The 20,967-nt window shown below is 39.0% G+C and overlaps 1 protein-coding gene across 1 annotated transcript in view; it reads right to left on the bottom strand.

Annotated features, from left to right (window-relative positions):
• Positions 1-20,967, bottom strand: part of KDM5A (lysine demethylase 5A) — a 95,884-nt gene that overhangs the window by 14,884 nt on the left and 60,033 nt on the right. Inside the window, exons 20-25 of the mRNA XM_002914106.4 lie at positions 19,506-19,644; positions 16,241-16,420; positions 15,498-15,659; positions 13,234-13,785; positions 12,720-12,863; positions 331-490 (exon numbers count right to left, since the gene is read on the bottom strand). Coding sequence (XP_002914152.1) covers positions 331-490; positions 12,720-12,863; positions 13,234-13,785; positions 15,498-15,659; positions 16,241-16,420; positions 19,506-19,644 — 1,337 coding nt within the window. The remainder of the gene's footprint in view (positions 1-330; positions 491-12,719; positions 12,864-13,233; positions 13,786-15,497; positions 15,660-16,240; positions 16,421-19,505; positions 19,645-20,967) is intronic.

The following is a 20,967-nucleotide window of genomic DNA, read 5'->3' as shown; positions in this document are numbered from 1 at the left end:
TTGCATTTTCAGGTTTTACTAGCATTTCACGGTCAGGATGTACATTTAAGAGGAATTCATAGTCTGGGGCACCTGGGTGGCACAGCTGGTTAAGCATCTGACTCTTGGTTTTGGCTCAGGTCATGATCTCAGGGTCGTGAGATCGAGCCTCGAGTCAGGCTCTGCCCTCGGCATGAGCTCTCCCCTCTGGCCCCTCCTGCTCTCTCTAAAATAAATAATCCTTAAAAAAAATAAAAATAAATTTTAAAAAGAGGGATTCAGAGCCTTGATTAATATGATGTTTTTCTCACTGGCTTCAGGTATATCTTCTTCTGTTTTACAGGGTAATACCTTGAGAACAACTCTTAGAAGCAGAAGAATAAGCATGTTCTGCACAGAATGAAGGCGCTGTCCACATGTGAGTGACCACCTCTTCAGACTTGATGGGAATTTCTTCATCACAAAAAAGATTGGGTTCCAGACTACTGGAGGACTTCACACTGGCTGTGTCCTGAAGAAGAAACCAAGAGGGGTACTCAGAATTAGAACCACTTCATTTACCCTATGACAAGGATCTAAACGCAGGCTTTCGGGTTAAAGCTTGTAATATACTAAAAATAGACCTTAATGGAATACTACTCAGCTATCAAAAAAATTGAAATCTTTCCATTTGCAAAGACATGGATGGAACTAGAGGGTATTATGCTAAGCGATATAAAGTCAATTAGAGAAAGATAATTATCATATGCTATCACTCATATGTGGAATTTAAGAAACAAAACAGAGGATCATAGGGGAAGAGAAGAAAAAATAAAACATGACAAAATCAGAGAGGGAGACAAACCATAAGAGACTCATAAGAGGGTAGCTGGAGGAGACGGGGGTTGGGGAATGGGGTCAGTGGGTGATGGACATTAAGGAGGGCACGTGATGGAATGAACACTGGGTATTATGTAAGACTGATGAATCACTGAACTCCACCTCTGAAACCAATAATACATTATATGTTAAGTAACTGAATTTAAATAATAAAATTAAAAAATAAATAAATAAAAATATGACCTTAAAATTACATGTGCAGTATTAAATAAGAGAAAATGCCCATGGTGATGGGAGCCGGGGAACACAGTAATGACTACAGTTTTAAGCCAAAAGGGAAAGAGTAAACTTCAAAGACAATCCACAGAGATAATAAACCTACAAGAAAATTACTATTAAATAATCTACCTTCTACAGTCTACAACTCATAAAAACTTCTACACCCACAAGTTAAGAGAACCTTGACACTTAAAATGGACTTAGGAAGGGAAGAAAGGTTTAGATATGACATCTTAAGGATATCTTAATTATTAAAATCACCTAATCCTCTCCAAAGGTTTTCAAACCTAGAAGCTTATCAAGTGCTCTTACTTACTGATTGTTCTTACTTAATACGATGAAATGCCTTAATACAATGAATACAATATTCAAATTATACACTTCTGACAGCTCTAATTTGTTCTCAGATGATTCTCCCCTGCAGGTGGTTTCCAGAAGCTCACATATACAGCTTTAATGGTACAGTGCAATCAGAAAGACAGAAATCACAGGTATTTCAACAAGGGTAATTTAATAAAGTGAACTGGTTAGATGTATATTAAAGGCTTGAAAAGACAAAATGGAAACACTGAGCTAACATCAAGAAAGAGCTGTCAACCCTACAGTTTGAGGTTAACAAAAGGAAGAAGTGGGGTTCTACAAGCTCAGAGGTGGGAGCCAGACCTCTGAGAAGGAAGTGCTGCTGGCCAGTTAGTTCTGCTCTCTAATGGAACGTGATGTGGCTGGTATCAGAGATGTGAAAAAACAATTACAAACTGCACCCCGTTCCCACTGCCACAGTAAAAAAAAGAAAAACAAACAAAAAAGCATGCAGTTCAGATAATGACACAAATGGAGAATGAAGCAAGGGAAAGATCATGTCCCTTCTCACCGTTCAGGCCTTTTAATATTTTCTAACGTCCTCTATTGGCAGAAGGCAGGCAGCAGGCAGAAAACAAATGTGTAGAGCAGGAGCTGGTTCGCATACTGTAACCCAGCTGGCAGCTCATTTTTTGTATGGAGTATGAGGTAACAATAGTCTGCTTTTAAAGACTCGTGGGGGGAAAAAAGAATATGCACTCGGGACCATATGTGGCTTATAAAACCTAAAATATTTACTAAGCTTTGTGTGTTTGTGTGTGTGTGTGTGAACACACATGCACATACATATATACTATTAATATATATTATTGCATATTAATGTGTATTGCCATATATACATTACTTTATGGAAAAAGTTTACCAGCCCCTGGTGTAGAGCCCCGGTCCCAGCATCACAAAGCAGAGTACAAAAACATGAGTAGGAGAGGAGCCAACAGCTTCATGACTAACGAGACACCTGATTCTCTTGCTGGGGTGCACGAGAAGATCTACTGTTATCATGAGCTGATCCTTAATTAAATAGGATACTTAGAAGGTTTTATAAGAGTATTCTGGAAGACAACGCCACTCACTGAGAATTTAGGAATAGCAGTTCATAGTCTTCCCTATTTAAGAATTTAAGTCCTAAAAAGCAGGAGATGGAAGAGTACTTTAGTTCTCTCCTACTTTTGTTCCCATATGCTTTTTCTCATGGACTAGAATTGTCTTTTCTAACTCTGACTCTACTCATTTCATTGTTACTCATATAGGGAATTTTCTGTTAATTCCAAAACGGAAAGGACAGTGATCAGAAATAATAATGGAAAATAATGATAGCTAAAAAGGGATTTGCAAAAAAAAAAAATTTACTTCCCCCATGGTGATGCATGAAAAGTGAACATGTACAATACTGACTTTGGGAAGTTAAAGACACATTGTTAACCCAGGAGCAATCACTGAAAACACATAAACAAACAAAAAGAGGTATAAGGCAAGAAGGTAATAAAGGAAATGAAATCAAACATTAAAAATTTTTTTCAATTAACCCAAAGAAGGCAGGAAAAGAGCAACAAAGGAACAAAAAACAAGAGATTAGTAATAAATAAATAGCAAGATGATCAACTTAAACACAACCATGTCAACAACTACATTAAATGAAAATGGACTAAACACCCACACATGCACATACATATATACTATATATATATATATATATACACACACACATATATACATATATACTATTAAAAGACAGAGATTATAGTATTACTTAAAAAATAAAACACAAAAAACAAGACTCAATAGTATTTTATAAATACATACAGATACAGATTTACAGTCCAGAAAGGACCCTACTATATATGCTATGTTCAAGAGACACATTTTAAATATAAAGAAATAGATAGGCTGAAAGTAAAAGAACTGACAAACAAGCTTAAACAAATTACTCTCCCTAAGGAGGAAAATTATAATTCAGTCCCATTAACGGCAAACATACAGGAAAGGCAGACTGTCCTCTCGGTGAGAAATGTGTTTTATATACAGATCTGTCACTCTGTCTTATCTGGTATTATCCTGGACTAAACTCTCAGATAAAACTGACTCTATTTCCACCAAAGCTCAAGCCATCCAAACCATTAAAAAGGGTGGAGAGGAAAACCTAAAAGAATCTACGTGCTTTACTTGACTTTCTCATTTTTAAAATAAGCAACTACTGGGTTGCAAAAAAGAACTTCCCGGGAGGTAACAGCTACTACAGTTGTATATCCTCCTTTCTGATGTGCAATTCTGCACATACGTGCATTTGCAAAATATAAACTGTGCTATGGATGGACAGTTTCAGTAAAAAGGAAACAATATGCCTTAAAAGGAAATGATCACATGAGTATGTGAAAGGTTATGCCAGGCACACATGCAAAAGAGCCATGACAAGCTTTGCTTCATTAAACATATATTTTCCTAAGTAATGATTTTCCTGAATTGCTGCTCAATGATTCAGTGGTGATTACAAGATATTACATGCAAATGAATTAATCCAACTATGCAAAGCACAAATTAAATGCTATGATAACTAAGATCAAATGACTGATTTTATTTTTCTATGTAATTACCTACTCTTCTTCCTAAACCAGTAAGGGGCTCTCTCTCAAGCCAAGATACTGAATTCAAACTATTTTAAAGATGAATTCATGGGCACAATCAGGGAACATCATATAAAGGGAAAAATCAACAAACTGATTGTAACTAAATCAGTAAATAAAATTTTAATTATGCAATAAGTGCTTGCTCTATGGGAAAATACTCAAGAGTTCAATTTTTTTTTAAATATTTTTAACCTATATCAAGGTAAATGTGACCTTGAATTACCCTTTTTCTCAATTTAAATTCAATTAGCCAACATACAGTACATCATCAGTTTCAGATGCAGAGTTCAATAATTCATCAGTTGCCTATAACACGGGGTGCTCATCACATCACATGCTCTCCTCAATGCCCATCATTAAACTACCCCATTCCCCACCCTTTTCCCCTCCAGCAACCCTCAGTTTGTTTCCTACAGTGAAGAGTCCCTCATGGTTTTTCTCCCTTTCTGATGACTTCTCATTGTTTTCCATCCCTTCCCCTATGATCTTCTGTGCTGTTTCTTATATTCCACTTACAAGTGAAACCACAGGATAATTGTCTTTCTCTGATTGACTTATTTCACTCAGCATAATACCCTCCAGTTCCATCCACATAGATGTAAATGCTAAGTATTCACTTTTTCTGATGACCAAATAATATTCCATTGTATATAACACATCTTCTTTATCCATTCATCTGTCAATGGACATATCAGCTCTTTCCAGTTTGGCTACTACGGACATTGCTGCTATAAACATTGGGGTGCAGGTGCCCCTTTGGGTCACTACATTTGTATCTTTGGGGTAAATACCTAGAAGTGCAATTGCTGGGTCATAGAGTAGCTCTATTTTTAACTTCTTGAGGGACGTCCATACTGTTTTCCAGAGCGGCTGCACCCGCTTGCATTCCCAAGAACAGTGTAAGAGGATCCCCCTTTCTCCACATCCTTATCAACATTTGTTGTTTCGTGACTTGTCAAGAATTACCCTAAGTCTTGCACCTACCATTCTTCTATTCTTCTAAGGTGTCAAATATATCACTAACACTATTCATATTATAATTCATATTATAAAGTCCCTCCTACCAAAGGAGAGCCCATAAGCTAACACTGCTATATAAATTTTATAAAAGAAAAAAAAAAAAAGACTACTCTATACAACCACATCAAACCACAGTTTGATCCCTAGACCTAAAATCATGTAATACTTGTGATGTTTTGTTTTCATAGGTTTCCAAAATGCTTCCAAACAAACTCCATCCTGTTTAGCAATTCTAAAGTACTGGTTGATACTTAATGTGCTAGGAAGAGAACAACCCAGGTATCAAAGGCCTCTAAGCATAGTAAACTGGCAATTCTAGTGTTAGCTAACTAACTTATATGTGGTATGGGCTACATTCCCGTTCAGCTGCTCCTTTAGAACTTTACCGTAATAGGCTAATTCAGGTTTCAACTTTGCTCAACTCTTTAACTCATAAACTAAAAATTCCCTCATTAAAACATTCCCAAGATCCATTTTTATCTTGAGAAAAATACTTTACAGCAGATAATTTATAAGCATCTATGATGGATGGTTTTAATTTTATACCTGGCAAGTTTTAATGCTGATGATATTCATGCTCTAAGAATGAGCTTACCTACCTGATTGGCACACTGAAAGTACGAAGAAAAGACAGTTAATGAGGAGGGGAAAAATGCACCCACACTTTTTCACTCATCAGAGTATGAACTCCCTGGTTACAGACACAAATTCTAAACAGTTCAACAAAGACTAATATAAAAACAGATCAATGCGATCGGAGTTAAGATGGCGGAGGAGTAGGGGTCCCCTTTTTCAGCTGGTCCCCTGAGTGGAGCTGGATAGGTACCAGACCATCCTGAACACCCACGAAATCAGCCTGAGATGCAGGAAGATAAATCTGGATCTCTACAAATGAACATCTCCAGCACTGAGTATTGAGGTACAAAGTGGGGAGCCGTGAATCCACGCACAGATGTCGGAAGATAAACAGAAGGGGGAGGGAGCCTCCGCGTTCGGGCACCAGGAAGCAGTAGCCACCTGCATTGGGGAGCAGGCAGACTCGCGGACCGGCACCCATGAGAGAGCGGACTGAGACCGTGAGCCAGGGAGCGCGCGCCACCAGACTGAAAACCAGAGCTCCGGAGTGGGCGGGAACCACACTGAAACGGAGCTCCAGAGCGCGCGGGGGTGGCTGCTGGCTGGCGGTGTTAGAAACACAAAGGACAGAGACCTGCCGGCCCTGGAAGTGAGGGCTGCGATGCCGGGTGTGGGGCACGCATCCCTGGATGCTGTAGGGTTTAGCAGCACTAACAGAAGCAGAGTTAGAGTGGCCAGAGGAGCTCAGTGGAGAACGGACTGCGATCCCTCTGTTCTGAGACAGAGGCTGAGATTCGGCCACCACTGCTCTGACTCTCAGAAGAGACACAGCAAACCGCCAGGAAAAGCCGCCAGAGAACAAAAGCCTGGAAATACCGGCTCACAGTGTGCCCACCCCCATCCCCCCTCACAGGGGACATGGAGACTCTACCCAAACAGGGTTGCCTGAGTATCAGCGCGGCAGGCCCCTCCCCCAGAAGGCATGCTGAAAAATCAAGAAGCCCACATCCCTAAGATCCCTATAAAACAAGGGTGCACTGCCTGGGTCCCGGTCAATAATTTGGGCTCTGGACAACCCTGCAACCTCTCCTCATCAGAATGACGAGAAGGAGTAATCCCCCCCAGCAAAGAAAAGACAATAAGTCTGTGGCCTCTGCCACAGAACTAAGGGATATGGATATAACCAAATTATCAGAAATGGAGTTCAGAATAACAATGGTCAGGATGATGTGTAGACTTGAAAAAAATATTATCGAAAATATTAACGGGAATATAGAATCTCTAAGGGCGGAAATGAGAGCGAATCTGGCAGAAATTAAAAATACTATGAATCAAATGCAGTCAAAACTAGATGCTCTGACGGCCAGGGTGAATGAGGCAGAAGAACGAATCGGTGAATTGGAGGATGGGTTAGTAGAAGAGAAAGCTAAAACAGAAACTTGGCTCAAAAATCCAATCTCAAGAATGTAGGTTACGGGAGATTACTGACTCAATGAAACGTTCCAATGTCAGACTCATCTGACAAAGGGGGTGGAGAGAAACAGAGGTCTAGAAGAGATATTTGAACAAACTGTAGCTGAAAACTTCCCTAATCTAGCAAAGGACATAAGCATTCGTGTCCAAGAGGCAGAGAGGACCCCTCCCAAGCTCAACCACGACAAACCTACGCCATGTCACGTCATACTGAAATTTGCGAATATTAGATCCAAGGATACAGTACTGAAAGTGGCCAGGGCAAAGAAATTTCTCACGTACCAAGGCAAAGGTATCAGAATTACATCAGACCTGTCTACACAGACCTTGAAATGAGAGAAAGGGTTGGGGGGGCATTTTTAAAGCGCTTTCAGAGAAAAACATGCAGCCAAGGATCCTTTATCCAGCAAGGCTGTCATTCCAAATTGATGGAGAGATAAAGACCTTCCAGAATCGCCAGTCACTGACCAATTTTGTAACCATGAAACCAGCCCTACAGGAGATATTAAGGGGGGTTCTATAAAAGTTAAAAGGCCCCAAGAGTGATACAGATCAGAAAGTCACAATCTATAGAAACAAAGACCTTACAGGCAACATGGCATGATTAAAATCATATCTCTCAATAATCACTCTCAATGTAAATGACCTAAATGCTCCCATAAAATGCCACAGGATTGAAGACTGGATAAAAAGACTTGACCCATCCATTTGCTGTCTACAAGAGACCTATTTTGAACCTAAAGATACATCCAGACTGAAAGTAAAGGGATGGAATACCATCTTTCATGCCAATGGACTTCAAAAGAAAGCTGGGGTAGCAATTCTCATATCAGACAGATTGGATTTTAAACTAAAGACTATAGGCAGAGATACAGAAGGGCACTAAATTATTCTTAAAGGATGTATCCAACAAGTGGATATGACAATTATAAATATATATGCCCCAACCAGGGGAGCAGCAAGATACACAAGCCAACTCTTAACCAGAATNATAAAGAGACATATAGATAAAAATACATTAATAGTAGGGGACCTCAACACTCCACTATCAGCAATAGACAGATCACCTAAGCAGAAAATCAACAAAGAAACAAGAGCTTTGAATGCCATACTAGACGAGTTGGACCTCAGAGATATATAGAGAACACTACACCCCAGAACAAAAGAATACTCATTCTATTCTAATGCACATGGAACATTCTCAAGAATAGACCATGCTCTGGGTCACAAAACAGGTCTCAACCGATACCAAAAGACTGAAATTATTCCCTGCATATTCTCAGACCACAACGCTTTGAAATTGGAACTCAACCACAAGGAAAAATTTGGAAGAAATTCAAACACTTGGAGACTTAGAACCATCCTACTCAAGAATGATTTGATAAACCAGGAAATCAAAAATCAATTTAAACAATTTATGGAGACCAACGAGAATGAAAACACAACGGTCCAAAACCTATGGGATACTGCAAAGGCAGTCCTAAGGGGGAAATACATAGCCATCCAAGCCTCACTCAAAAGAATAGAAAAATCTAAAATGCAGTTTCTATATTCTCACCTCAAGAAACTGGAACAGCAACAGAGGGACAGGCCTAACCCACTGACAAGGAAGGAGTTGACCAAGATTAGAGCAGAAATCAATGAATTAGAGACCAGAACCACAGTAGAGCAGATCAACAGGACTAGAAGCTGGTTCTTTGAGAGAATCCATAAAATTGATAGACCACTGGCAAAACTTGTCCAAAAACAAAGAGAAAGGACTGAGATTATTAAAATTATGACTGAAAAGGGAGAGGTCACGACCAGCACCATTGAAATTGCAAGGATTATTAGAAACTTTTATCAACAGCTATATGCCAAAAAACTAAACAATCTGGAAGAGATGGAGGCCTTCCTGGAAACCTATAAACTACCAAGACTGAAACAGGAAGAAATAGATTTCTTAAATAGGCCAATTAACTATGAAGAAATTGAGTCAGTGATAAACAACCTTCCAAATAATAAAACTCCAGGCCCAGACGGTTTTCCTGGGGAATTCTACCAAACATTCAAAGAAGAAATAATACCTATTCTCCTAAAGCTATTTCAAAAAATAGAAACAGAAGGAAAGCTACCAAACTCATTCTATGAGGCTAATATTACCTTGATCCCCAAACCAGGCAAAGACCCCCTCAAAAAGGAGAATTACAGACCGATTTCTCTAATGAATATGGATGCCAAAATCCTCAACAAGATCCTTGCTAATAGAATCCAACAGTACATTAAAAGGATTATCCATCATGACCAAGTGGGATTCATACCTGGGATGCAAGCATGGTTCAACACTCGCAAATCAATCAATGTGATACATCATATCAACAAGAAAAGACTCAAGAACCATATGATCCTCTCAATTGATGCAGAAAAAGCATTTGACAAAATACAGCATCCTTTCCTGATTAAAACCCTTCAGAGTGTAGGAATAGAGGGTACATTTCTCAATCTCATAAAAGCCATCTATGAAAAGCCTACTGCAAGCATTATTCTCAATGGGGAAAAGCTGGAAGCCTTTCCCTTAAGATCAGGAACACGACAAGGATGCCCACTCTCGCCACTATTATTCAACATAGTACTAGAAGTCCTTGCAACAGCAATCAGAAGACAAAAAGGGATCAAAGGTATCCAAATCGGCAAAGAAGAAGTCAAACTGTCTCTCTTTGCAGATGACATGATACTCTATATGGAAAACCCAAAGGAATCCACTCCCAAACTATTAGAAGTTATAGAACAATTCAGTAAGGTGGCAGGATACAAAATCAATGCCCAGAAATCAGTTGCATTTCTATACACGAATAACGAGACTGAAGAAAGAGAAATTAGGGAATCCATCCCATTTACAATAACACCAAAAACCATACGTTACCTTGGAATTAACTTAACCAGAGACGTAAAGGACCTATATCCTAGAAACTATAGATCACTTTTGAAAGATATTGAGGAAGACATAAAAAGATGGAAAAATATTCCATGCTCATGGATTGGAAGAATTAACATAGTTAAAATGTCCATACTACCCAGAGCAATCTACACTTTCAATGCTATCCCGATCAAAATACCGAGGACATTTTTCAAAGAACTGGAACAAATAGTCCTTAAATTTGTATGGAACCAGAAAAGGCCCCGAATCTCCAAGGAACTGTTGAAAAGGAAAAACAAAGCTGGGGGCATCACAATGCCGGATTTCGAGCTGTACTACAAAGCTGTGATCACAAAGACAGCATGGTACTGGCACAAAAACAGACACATCGACCAATGGAACAGAATAGAGAACCCAGAAATGGACCCTCGGCTCTTTGGGCAACTAATCTTTGATAAAGCAGGAAAAAACATCCGGTGGAAAAAAGACAGTCTCTTCAATAAATGGTGCTGGGAAAATTGGACAGCTACATGCAAAAGAATGAAACTTGACCACTCTCTCACACCATACACAAAAATAAACTCCAAATGGATGAAAGACCTCAATGTGAGACAGGAATCCATCAAAATTCTAGAGGAGAACATAGGCAACAACTTCTATGACATCGGCCAGAGCAACCTTTTTCACGACACATCGCCAAAGGCAAGAGAAATAAAAGATAAAATGAACTTATGGGACTTTATCAGGATAAAGAGCTTCTGCACAGCCAAGGAAACAGTCAAAAAAACTAAGAGACAGCCCACGGAATGGGAGAATATATTTGCAAAGGACACCACAGATAAAGGACTGGTATCCAAGATCTACAAAGAACTTCTCAAACTCAATACACGAGAAACAAATAAACAAATCATAAAATGGGCAGAAGATATGAACAGACACTTTTCCAATGAAGACATACAAATGGCTAACAGACACATGAAAAAATGTTCAAAATCATTAGCCATCAGGGAAATTCAAATCAAAACCACACTGAGATACCACCTTACGCCAGTTAGAATGGCAAAGATAGACAAGGCAAGAAACAACAATTGTTGGAGAGGATGTGGAGAAAGGGGATCCCTCCTACATTGTTGGTGGGAATGCAAGTTGGTACAGCCACTCTGGAAAACAGTGTGGAGGTCCCTTAAAAAGTTAAAAATTGAACTACCCTATGACCCAGCCATTGCACTACTGGGTGTTTACCCCAAAGATACAGACGTAGTGAAGAGAAGGGCCATATGCACCCCAATGTTCACAGCAGCATTGTCCACAATAGCTAAATCGTGGAAGGAGCCGAGATGCCCTTCAACAGATGACTGGATTAAGAAGCTGTGGTCCATATATACAATGGAATATTACTCAGCTATCAAAAAAGAACGATTTCTCAACATTTGCTGCAACATGGACAGCACTGGAGGAGATAATGCTAAGTGAAATAAGTCAAGCAGAGAAAGACAAGTATCATATGGTTTCTCTCATCTATGGAACATAAGAACTAGGAAGATCGGTAGGAGAAGAAAGGGATAAAGAAGGGGGGGGTAATCAGAAGGGGGAATGAAGCATGAGAGACTATGGGCTCTGAGAAACAAACTGAGGGCTTCAGAGGGGAGGGGGGTGGGGGAATGGGATAGGCTGGTGATGGGTAGTAAGGAAGGCACGTATTGCATGGTGCACTGGGTGTTATACGCAACTAATGAATCATGGAACTTTACATCAGAAACCAGGGATGTACTGTATGGTGACTAACATAATATAATAAAAAAATATTATTACAATTAAAAAAAAAAACAGATCAATGGAGTAACTGCAATGCAGCAGAGTTTCTGCCTAGATCATGATGTTATAACTAGGTAAAAGACAAAGGGCTTGGGCCTGACACAAAATAATAAAAGGCCAATAGGATCCAACAACAAAACAAACTTGCCAAAACCAGTGTAGTGTCATTATCAAAAGAATCACATTGAGGTTAAATAATTTGCTCTAGCTGCAGCTGTAGCTCTGCACATTTGAACCATGGGCCCAAGTATAACTCATCTCTGAATAGAACGGTCTATCTAGCACCATCGAGATGAGAGATCAGAGCAAAAGACTCAAAGCACAGCTAGAACAGGATTCTTAAAACATAACTATACAGAATGAACAACTCAAAGGAAACAAAATACTGAAATAAGTCATGAAAGCTTTCAGTAAATACATAATTTTTCTACTCCCTTTAGGCCATAAGGAGTCACAAAGTGAAGAAAATAAACACAATTTTTAAAAAATTCCATTCTTGGGGCGCCTGGGTGGCTCAGTCGTTAAGCGTCTGCCTTTGGCTCAGGGCATGATCCCGGTGTTCTGGGATCGAGCCCCACATCAGGCTCCTCTGCTGGGAGCCTGCTTCTTCCTCTCCCGCTCCCCCTGCTTGCGTTCCCTCTCTCACTGGCTGTCCCTCTCTCCGTCAAATAAATAAATAAAATCTTAAAAAAAAAAAAAATTCCATCCTTTAAAAAAAATTATTTCATCAATCTCTATTTTGGGGGCTTAGAAAAAAATGCTATCACCATAAACCCAGGATAAATAGACTAGCTTTCTCTTCTACTTTCAGGGTTCAAATACCAGTGTTCAATAGTTTTATCAAGCCCAGTGATCAGGTATGCCTGTCCATTAATTACCTTCATGTCATAGCCATATGTCTCCCGGATATCTTCATCAGAATCTGTTTCTTCATCATCATAGTCCATTGTTTGTCGAGGGGAAGAAGACACACTGCTCACCACTCGGTTAAAAGCAGACTGCTGGAAACTAGGTAAGTGTCCCTAAACAACAAACAATTCCACGATGAACAGAGGGACATACTAAATAAACAAGGATAATTAATGTGCGCTTAAGACCACCTAAATGTAATAAACTTGCAAAGTGGCCAAAAGAATTCAACAGTACAGATCAAATTATTTGATTATGATGCCAAGGTCCAACTCAATGGTATTTCCAGGTAATGGTTCACTACAATGACCTTGGTATATACCCAAGGAAAATCCTATAGGTGTATACAGAAAGATGTTATGGATAACATAGCTGCTGGAAACTTACTGTTGTTTTTCCTTATCAGCTGGTAAGACAGATTTGATTTACTATTTACACATATAATCCCATGAAATAAAAAAAGAAAGAAAACCCTAAACTTGCCTGTAAGTCTGGATTAGCAGCTGCTTTTTGGAGTTCTGCACTGATGATCTTTTCAGTCTTTTCTCGAGCTGCCTGCTCCACCATGCGCTGGCTCAACACAGACAGTTTGGCCAGGGCAGAGGACAGTTCATCTGTCGCTAGGGCCTGCCGTGCTCTATCTTGCCAACTCATAGCTCGTTCTGTCAAACACTGCAGGGCCTCTCCTTCAGGCAAACGTACAGGTAACTTCTGAAGGGATACCAGGAGTGAGAGAATAGTCTCTAACCTTGGCCTTCGAGACCGCATACAAAGAGGGCAAAGGAATTTTACTTCTTTAGCTTGCCAGCTAGACCCTTTTTTTTGGGAACCCGATTTAGGAAGGGGAACACAACTGTTATGGAACCAGTCTTTGCAGAGTTCACACTGTAGCATAAACCCACTGGCTGTCTTGCGGCAAATGCAAAATTTTACTTCTTCTATGCGGTCCACCATTGTCATCTTGGCTAGGTTGGCTGCTCTGAGGGAATGCATGGCTTCAATCTCTTTTTGCTCCCGTTCTTTGAAAACTGCCACCTATATACAACAAACATTTAATTAAAAAGAGTCACTGCAAAATATTCCAAAAATGCCAAATCCTCAGAGCTGAGGGATCATCTCCATGTTGTACCCTCATTGTGACAAGCGCTGTCCTTAAAAAGCAAACAAACATCTGTCAATCATTTCCTATAATGTGGGTGCAAACATTCCTCATCTGTGAAATGGGCAAAGTGCTACCATATTTGACAATTTGTATCAGTAGAGTACTTTGAACTCTTCTGTTGGGTGCAGTAGAAAGATAATATGCCTTGGAGTCAAGCAACCTGAGCACAAAGCCTGGCTCTTATAGATGGCTGATCTGGGGCACAAGTTTTCTGAATTTCAGTTTTCTGAAAAATGAGGACACCAACCAACCTCATTTTGTTGTTCTGAGGATTTAAATAACACATGAAGTGCCTAACTTGGTGTCTCACACAAGGTAAACACCCAATAAATATTACTTCCCTAATCCCCTTGTAATTCCTTCCCTGAGGGTGACTTCTGTACAAATCAATTTTTATATCTTTCTAAAACAGCCTCTCCAACTCATGTAGAAGTAGAATATCGAAGTCTGATGGCCAATTATAACAAGGCTTTCTGTAACTCATTTCAAAAAATAAAAGTAAATAAACTAATTATCATTGCAGTGCATTTTCTTTTTTAAACTGTGGTAGCTTTGAAACAATTATGAAATAATTTCCAGTTCTATTAATCTGGCCAGACTGACTTGTTAGGCAGGCTTGCTAATAAATCATTTCCACTGGCCTCAAAACAGGATCATTTGTGGGTGCTTGGGTGGCTAAGTAAGTTTAGCATCTGGCTCTCGGTTTCAGCTCAGACTGTGGTCTTGGGGTCATGGGATCGAACCCTGCATCAGGCTCCCCGCTATGTGGGGAGTCTGCTTCCCTCCACTCTCTCCCTCTGTCCCTCCCCCCACTCATGTGCTCGCTCACTCTCTCAAATAAATACATCTTTAAAAAACAACAACAACAACAACGACCCAGGATCATTTGTAGGCAGAAACATCCATATCAAGTGACTTAATGTATGTAATTCCCTACTGTTACATATATCCCAAATTCCTTTTTTATTTCTCTTTACATACTCAGGCACCTAGTCACCTTCACACATTCCTCCTCCTCTCCAGAAACACCTATCATTCCAAGTATTTTCTTGAGGACTCACTATACTGTGAATGAGACTAAGAGAAGGGAGGTATTTTAAATAGCAGCTGGTATCATTAAACGGATATAATTCCTTTTAAAAGCAGAGTACTGAATGTCACAAAATGCTATTAAATTCTAACCCAGTAATCACATTCTTAAAAGTAAAGGAAAATAATTTGAAAAAAGAAAAAATTTTTATAAAGAAGTTCACTTTACATTATCCATAATAGCAAACACTCAGTAATAATCAACATATTTGATGTGTCAGAAAAGTGTTCAACAAATTATGGACAATTTGATGGAATATTAGACAACTATTAAAACAATAATAAAGAACACAGATTTGGAAAGACAATTTTAGGGAGAGAGCATAATAACCTTTGATTACAAATATAAAAAAATGAAATATTCTACTATAAAGCCAAAGATTAAGTATACAAAAATAAAAAATAGTTAAGAACATAAAACCAGTGAATCTGCTAATATCTTCATAGAATTTTGTATTCACAAAGCAGGCTCAAAATGCATTTCATGATTTCTTACCACCATAGCTGTATCTCTGGTTTCCTCCAATCCTTCCTCCAGATCACTCAAAGGCTCAAGGTCCAGATCTTTTTCTTTTTCTTTTTCTATTAGTTCTTTTACTTTTTTCCTTCTGTTTTTACCACTCCCATATATACCAATGTCAGTCCGGGGACTTAGCACCTACAAAAATAAAGCCAAACACTGAATTCCAGTTTTTAAAAAAATCTTAAAACTGAAAATAATAAAAAGGAACCATTTACTGACCACCCGTCTTGTCCTAGGCACTTTCTTACGTACCTTCTACAGACACCTAACTCAACCCTCATAACGACCCTCTGTAGTAGGTGTATCATCTGTATTTTACAAACCGGGGAAGCTAAGGCTCAGAAAGGAAACAACTTGCCCAAGGACACAGGCTTAACAATTAGTGAGCCAGTGCTCGACCTGAAAGTACCTTACTCCAAAGCCTATGCTCTTTAACTACTAGGATGTTCAACTGCTCAAGATGAAAAGGGTAACGAGTATGAGATATTTCAAGGACAGAATCCATTAGTAACAGAGATAAGATCCAGGCTAATTGCTTTTTCTGGACAGAGTACAAGATGAACTGGAGATAAGTCAGCCTAAGGCTCCAGATTTCCAGTCAACATCTGATATCACTTAATAGGAATCACCTATATAACCATGACCAGATAAACTGAAAACAACCCTCACCAATGAAACTCCTACCTACAGGTATTAAATTACCAACTGTTCTTTACCTGCAACAAGGTATGGCTAGAATTCTTCTTAAGAAAGGTCCGCCCAGTCCGTTCTCTCCATGCCCGTGCAGCTGCTACTTGTGATTCTACCTGGGGCAATGCGTCCAGACGCACAGGGATAGGTCGCCCTTTGGCAGATAAGCTCTCCAGCTGCTCCAAATAAGCATAGTTGCTGCCACTCTGCAAAACAAAAGTGCATTCTCACACAACTTGTACTTTCTTATGGAGTCTAGTAATATTGGTTGGAAGATCTTACAAAGAGTTAAGTGTTAAGTTTTTTTGTTAAATGTTATTCTTTAAACCTAATTTTATCTCTTGAACTAATAGAGCTTCCAATGGCCTTTTTAAAAAGTCTATAAATTCATGCTGTCAAGGATTTTTATTAATTAATGAGGGAACTAGTTAAGATGTAAAAATCAGTTCAAAAGGTAATCAAAAGGACAGACATATATGGGGCACCTGGGTGGCTGTCGGTTGAGCATCCAACCGATGCTCTTGGTTTCAGCTCAGGTCATGATCTCCTGGTTAGGAAATCAAGCCCCGCGTGATTTCAGTGGGGAGTCTGCTTCCTCCCTCCTTCTCCGCTGCCCCTCCCCCATTCACAAACACACTCTAAAATAAATAAATAAATCTTAAAAAATATATATATATAAATACAATCAGGAATGAGACAAGAAATTTGCTAATAGATGGAAACAGATATTTAATATCATATGGGACAATTTAATCACCTTTTCTACCATGAGGAAATCAATTGTTCCGTTATAGATAAATTTAGTTGTCTTTCTATGGACATAATTCATTTGTATTACTACCATTTTTTAATAACTGACAGAGTTGTAAAATAGCCTGGTCAAAGAAAATCTACAGCATGCACTCTCAGAATGAGATAATCTTGGAGAGTTCACTAGACAACATCCAGTACTCCACTAAAAGGACACCCGGGAGGCGTCTGGGTGGCTCAGTCATTAAGCGTCTGCCTTCGGCTCAGGGCGTGATCCCAGCGTTCTGGGATCGAGCCCCACGTCAGGCTCCTCTGCTGGGAGCCTGGTTCTTCCTATCCCACTCCCCCTGTTTGTGTTCCCTCTCTCTCGCTGGCTGTCTCTGTCAAATAAATAAATAAAATCTTAAAAAAAAAATAAAAAATAAAAAAATAAAAGGACACCCGGTAATTTCTTTTGCCTATTTTCAAAGTCTTTCAAACTTTTCCAACAACTACAGAGTAGTATTTTAGTTCTGATAACCACCTCCATTTTATGTTATATAAATACAGATGAGAACAGATATTTGCCGTGGTCACAATGGTTCAGTATTTCAAATGTAATGAAGTCATTATTGTTTTTAGAACTGTTACTGCTGTAAATTTACTAACTAAATAAATCATTATAAGAGGTGAGAGAGTTAACAAGTAATCCATTCCAGGAATTTATCAAGAACACCTGAAGTGGGCTGGGAGCCAAGAGGCAGTAATTCAGAGTGATGCCTTAGACTGGCTGAATCTCCAGGCAGACAGAACACATAACCATTCCTATAAGAAAACTGTATATATGCCCTTAACAGTCATTGTTATTCAGAAGCCCTGAATGAGGGAAAGGCATAGTTACTTGTCATAAATAGACATTTGAATAAAAGGTTATTTCCTATGTTAACTGACACATTTGCCTATAAATTCATTTTGAAAGTTACACTGAAATGTGGAAAAATAAAAAGGCAAAAAACTTGTGATTTTTTTTTTTTTTAAAGTAGGCTCCACATCCAACGTGGGGCTTGAACTCACAGCCGCGAGATCAAGAGCCACACGCTCCACCGACTGAGCCAACCAGGTGCCCCAACTTAAGTAAATTTTTAATAATAATAACGGGAAGGTTTTAGCCCTAAGAGATATTATAATGGTATAATTAAATCACTGTGGTACTACGATTAAAGAATAGATAGCAAAATGGAAGAGAACAGAAAGCTCAAGTACAGATACAGCTGAGAAATACTACGTTTGCTACTACTCCTTCTTGTACCCAACTATAGCTGTTTGACCACGGAAGACCTTCTGGCTAAGGCTTGACTTAGCCTGCTCCCAAGCTCTGTATCTTAAAGAAGAGTCTGCCTGTCAAGAGAAGTTGTCCACTTAGAACCTACAAGTCAGTCTCCCCACTGCAGGGAGGGCTTGGTGGAGGACATGTCCTTCAAAATTACAGAGGAAACACAAGACAGCCATTTATACTTGCAAACTTGGTCCTGTAGTCATAAATTAACAGCCAACTAAAGGTCATTAAACATCTGAGGACAACCAAACTCCTGAAATAGATTAAAGATGAAACAGAGGAACTGTCCTGATGAAAACAGATAATTTTTCTTCCAAGATTTTATTTAAATTCAAGTTAGTTAACATATAGTGTGGTACTGGTTTCAGGAACAGAATTTAGTGATTCATCCTTACACAGAACACCCAGGGTTCACCAACACGTGCCCTCCTTAATGCCCATCATCCATTTAGCCTATCCCCTCACCCAACCATCTCCCCTCCAGAAATCCTCAGTTTAGAAAATAGAGATAATTTTTAAAATAGCATAGAAAAAGTGCAGCTAAGAAGCTCCCAAAAAAGTTAACTGAAAACAAACTAAAAAGTCATTAGAACTTGACACCTAGGATATCTTTTCATGGGATAGCAGTTTAGTACAAGAGAATTCGTTTCCTTTTCTTCGGATATAGTTCTACAATAAAGAGTATGTACATCCTCAACACTGAAAATGCTGCAAGGTTTTTATAATTCAGGAGGAATATTATATATTGTTTTAAATTAAAATATATAATACAGGTCTTTCCAACTAGAGAATATGCTATTTTGAGGGCCAGGGTACTATCTTTACACCCTTCCCTCACATTTCTACTCCCAAACAACTAGAATAATACCTACCATGAGTGTTACGGTGTTAGTAAATATTAATTTCATCTTCTTCTTTCTGTCTCTTATTTTAAAATTTGTTTGCACACATGGCGAAGATTCAAAGAATACAGCAGGGAATAAACTCCCTATTGCTAAGAGTTAAATAAATAGCTAATTCCGTCATCTTTCATAGCAGGGAGTCAACAGAAACAAGTAACATTTAAATAGGTAATATATATTTTGAATGACAATTAGATGGAACAACGAAATTTTAAGTACTAATATTTTATTATGGTTACTCTATTCTAAAGAATTAAAGGCTTAAAGGATTCATCTGTGAGACAACATTACCCAAATGGTAGGATAATTCAAGAGGCTCCTTACCTGAATAGCTTCCACTTTAGCTGTCCATTCTCGAGCCTTTTGTAATGCTTCTTTCAGGGACAACACATTGGGCAGAAAGGCTGGAATGTTCTTGGCTTCATTCACTATGCTTTCTAAACTTGCCACACTGTGCCGTGGTCTAAAAAACCCACAAAGATAGGGTGGATGCATGAGGAAAAGTCAAACTGCTACCAACATTTAAATAACATTTTAGAATGTGCAGAGAAATTTCATATACATGATTTCATTTAGTTCTTACCACAACCCTATAAGGGAGGCAAAGCAGCTATTACATTTCCAATTTACGAATAAGAAAACCTTAACTCAAAAATCAATTATTTCCCCTAAAGTCATTTAATACAGTGAATGGCACAGCTAAAATACCGATTGAGAATGAGTCTCAGATCCCTTGCTCTTTTCACTACACTAAACTGCATCTATTTTAGTTCTCCACAATATCTGAAATTGTCAGAGATGTGTTATCAGATAGCAGCGTGGAAAGCAATAGTCTAGAAGTTCAGTAATGCTGACCATGTACATTTAATTCAACTACATTCAATACCACCTAGTTAAAAGATGAATAAAATAGACCTCATCCTCAATGAATCAGAATACAAGATAAGAATTTAACGTGTACTGGGGACAAAGAGCAAATCACTATAGGCTCAACACTATGAGAAGCTGTGATTAATTCTGCTTAGAGGAGTTGAGATAGGCTTTGAGCTGAGGCTTAAAGAAGTAGTGTGATTTTCTCAAGGTTAAAGGAAAAAAAACCCAGGAATATAATGAACGAAGACATGAAGAAACATTTCAAAGTAAGTTAAGAGGTCCAGGTGTGCCTGGCTGGTTCAGTGGGTAGAGCGTGCAGCTCTTGATCTCAGGGTCATGAGTTCCAGCCCCATGTTGGGGATAGAGATTATTTTTTTTAATTTAAAAACTAAAATCTTAAAAAAAAATAAGTTAGTAGTCCAGTTTAAGATGGGAGCTGGTGTGAGGATGACGGTGATGTAGGAGTAGAGTTAAGAGCAAATAGGGGAATCTGACAGGACAGAAAGATGCAAACAGATTTAAGAGGTCTTAAGAGCCATGAACTTCACCATGGAAGCAACAGGAAGCTACTGAGGGTAGGAAGAGTTTCTTTATCCATGAATCCTACTATGTGCTAGGCACTGTGCTAGGTCCTGGAGATTATTAATACACAGGAGTGATAGAGCCTCTGCCTAATGAAACGTTTTAATCTTGTGGTGGTAGAGGGGGATTATTCATACCACTGTAAGATGCTATCAAAATATACAGCAGGAGGACCTAAACTGACCTGGTAGGTGACGGAAGGATTCCCAGAAATGACTTCTAAGCTTTCTTATCCTTTTTGAATAGGAGTGAGTCAGGAAAGCTGGAACCAGAGGCTGGGTAGGGGTATGCCACAGGGGATGGGCAGAAGGGAAGAGCGTTCCAGAGCAGA

The sequence above is a fragment of the Ailuropoda melanoleuca genome, chromosome 16 (genome assembly GCF_002007445.2).
Source record: "Ailuropoda melanoleuca isolate Jingjing chromosome 16, ASM200744v2, whole genome shotgun sequence".
Classification (NCBI taxonomy): domain Eukaryota; kingdom Metazoa; phylum Chordata; class Mammalia; order Carnivora; family Ursidae; genus Ailuropoda; species Ailuropoda melanoleuca.
The sequence above is the reverse complement of the archived record's forward strand: the minus strand, read 5'-3'. Positions and strand labels throughout refer to the sequence as shown.